The sequence below is a fragment of the Merops nubicus genome, unplaced genomic scaffold (genome assembly GCF_000691845.1).
Source record: "Merops nubicus isolate BGI_N331 unplaced genomic scaffold, ASM69184v1 scaffold3123, whole genome shotgun sequence".
NCBI classification, from domain to species: domain Eukaryota; kingdom Metazoa; phylum Chordata; class Aves; order Coraciiformes; family Meropidae; genus Merops; species Merops nubicus.
In genome coordinates, this window is record NW_008600780.1 from 5737 (window position 1) to 8093 (window position 2357).

The following is a 2357-nucleotide window of genomic DNA, read 5'->3' on the forward strand; positions in this document are numbered from 1 at the left end:
TAAGATTTTTTTCTTCTGCAGCTTTACTGGAGGAAATTTTTTTTTTTTTTTTAACTTTTCCTTCCATTTTTTGCTTCAACCAAGTTAGTGCTTGTTTCTGCAATCATATATTCCATATTTATATCCTGCCTTTTCCTTCTCCTATTAGTCTTTGTTTCTTTGTAGCTTTGGGTGGTTTTGAGCTTCATTCTGCTGCTGTCACAACAGTAACAATATGCTTTCCAGTACACAGACAGCTACAAAATTCCCTCAGCACGACCACCCTTTAAGATTTCAGCCTGTAACTTCCCCCTAATTAACATCACATGGTATCTGTATTAGCAGCACAACACAGGAATGCTATTTTCTCTCACTGCTTTACCCAAGGAACCATGAGAAATGTTAATGAACTTACAGTAGTTTTAATTTACAAATAACTAGATCTCTTCCTGAATTTGCGTTGCATTGATAGAAAATCAGAAAATAAGGAATAATTCAAGGTCAAAACGTGCCTAGTTCCTCCACTATCCAAGACTTTGGGAAGAAACGCCCTCTGACAGGCCTCTGGCTCATGATACCATAACATGCATTTTTTGATTAGGGCAACACTACTCCTCAGATAACTGAAATTAGAAGTGATCTCATCTTCAGTGGTATTTGTCCTTGTTCCAATTGTCCCAATCTAAATTATAGGGCTGGAGCCCTCAGTCAGCCAATGGAGATCAAGAAAAATCTGCTTAAGACATTGTCCCATTCTTAATGTTTTTCCATATCAAACTTATCAGATAACTTCAAGAGTTTATACAAGCATTTCTTTCTTTCCACTGATGTCGTTGGGATCCGCCATGGCTGCATTACAGTATTCAGCATGTCCAAGGTGGTATGGATGCTGCTAAGAGGAAAGCAACAGCTTCCTCATGTCCTGCTAGTGAAGTCCACAGCTGTAGTGTTACAGTCAAATAATATGGGTCTGGCACAACATCACTAATTACCTTCTAAAAAATTATATTTTTAATACAGTCTTCCTTACTTTTCTGGCCCTAATATTTGTTTCTGACAAACTCAAAACAAATAAGAAAAAACAAAGCCTAATGAGATACTGATCTTTTCCCCTTCCCGTCTTACATATCATATATGTCTGACTTCTACATGACATAAAACACACAATACTGTATTTCTACTAATAGCTCCTACAGATCTGAATTAATTTCCACTACTAGAAGACGGGATTACATTTATTTAAAAAAAAACCAAAAAAAACCAAAAAAAACCCCCCAAACAAAGCAAAAAACACCCAACACAAACACCATAAACCAACCAACCTATAATCTGAGTTCGACTCCACCTAAGAGTCTACAAAAGTCAAGAAAAAACCCTCTCATTAGCCAGATAAGTATTTAGAAATACAATGGATTCATAGAGTCCCATCAAAACCAGTGAGATACTGCATACATCAGAAAATATATATTCATTAATAACTTCAAGAGTTTTTCTAGAGAAGACCTTTGTTCTAGTAATATTAAAGCACCAGAATTTTAACTAGCTTCAACCATGGTGCTGTAGTCAGAGCTAAAAGGAAAACTTCTCCAACATCAGTGTGAAAACTATTTTCATGCAAGTCTGCCTTTATAATTCAAAAAAAAAAAGTGGAAAAAAAACTCTGTCCTTGCTCCTAATGAATACTTATTTATAGTGAACTCACAACAAACTATTTATGAAGGAAAACACATTATACTGTGTTTGACAGTTGTAACACTATAAACTTTTATCTAGACCAAGCTCACATTAAAAAAACTTTTAAGTGTCACTAAAAAGGCACAAGAAAGCCATATCTGCTATTTTCTTATTAAGTCAGTACCATACCAGCTAAAACACTGGAGAAGAATACATATATTTGAAACACAGGCTGTTACACCTTGAACTTGGCATTACCAATATTGAAAGTTGTGCTTGTAGCCCTCTGTACACCTCATTATCATGGCACAGCTGCAGCGACAGACAGCTCACAGATAAAATATATATTATTATGAATAAATGTGTCAGATCATTCGATAATTACTACTTACACAAAGCAGTATAGAAGAACTGCAGAAATTCCTTTATAAATTGGCCACCCACGGTTCTCCCTCTTTTGTGAAAGGGTCTCCTTTAAATTGCACAACCTTGGGATGGAAAGCCACAGTACTTTAAAGGCTTCTAACTTCAGTGTCAAACACATGAAATAATTTTTTTTTTCCCATTCCACCCCAAACCAGACTCATTGTACAGACAGACACATGGCACGTGGGTGGCTGCAGGAACATCAGCAGGAGTGAGGGACAAGGGAGCTGCAGCTGCCGGGACTGCGGCTGGGAAGGCGACAAAGATGCACACCGCCG

The 2357-nt window shown here is 37.0% G+C and overlaps 1 protein-coding gene across 1 annotated transcript in view; it reads right to left on the bottom strand.

Moving 5' to 3' along the window:
• Window positions 1–1431: 1431 nt before the first annotated feature.
• Window positions 1432–2357, bottom strand: part of LOC103770504 (cyclin-dependent kinase 14-like) — a gene marked incomplete at its 3' end in the record, with an annotated part of 39967 nt that continues 39041 nt past the window's right edge. The window contains exon 5 of the mRNA XM_008937764.1: window positions 1432–1482. Within this exon, the coding sequence (XP_008936012.1) occupies window positions 1432–1482 (51 nt within the window). The remainder of the gene's footprint in view (window positions 1483–2357) is intronic.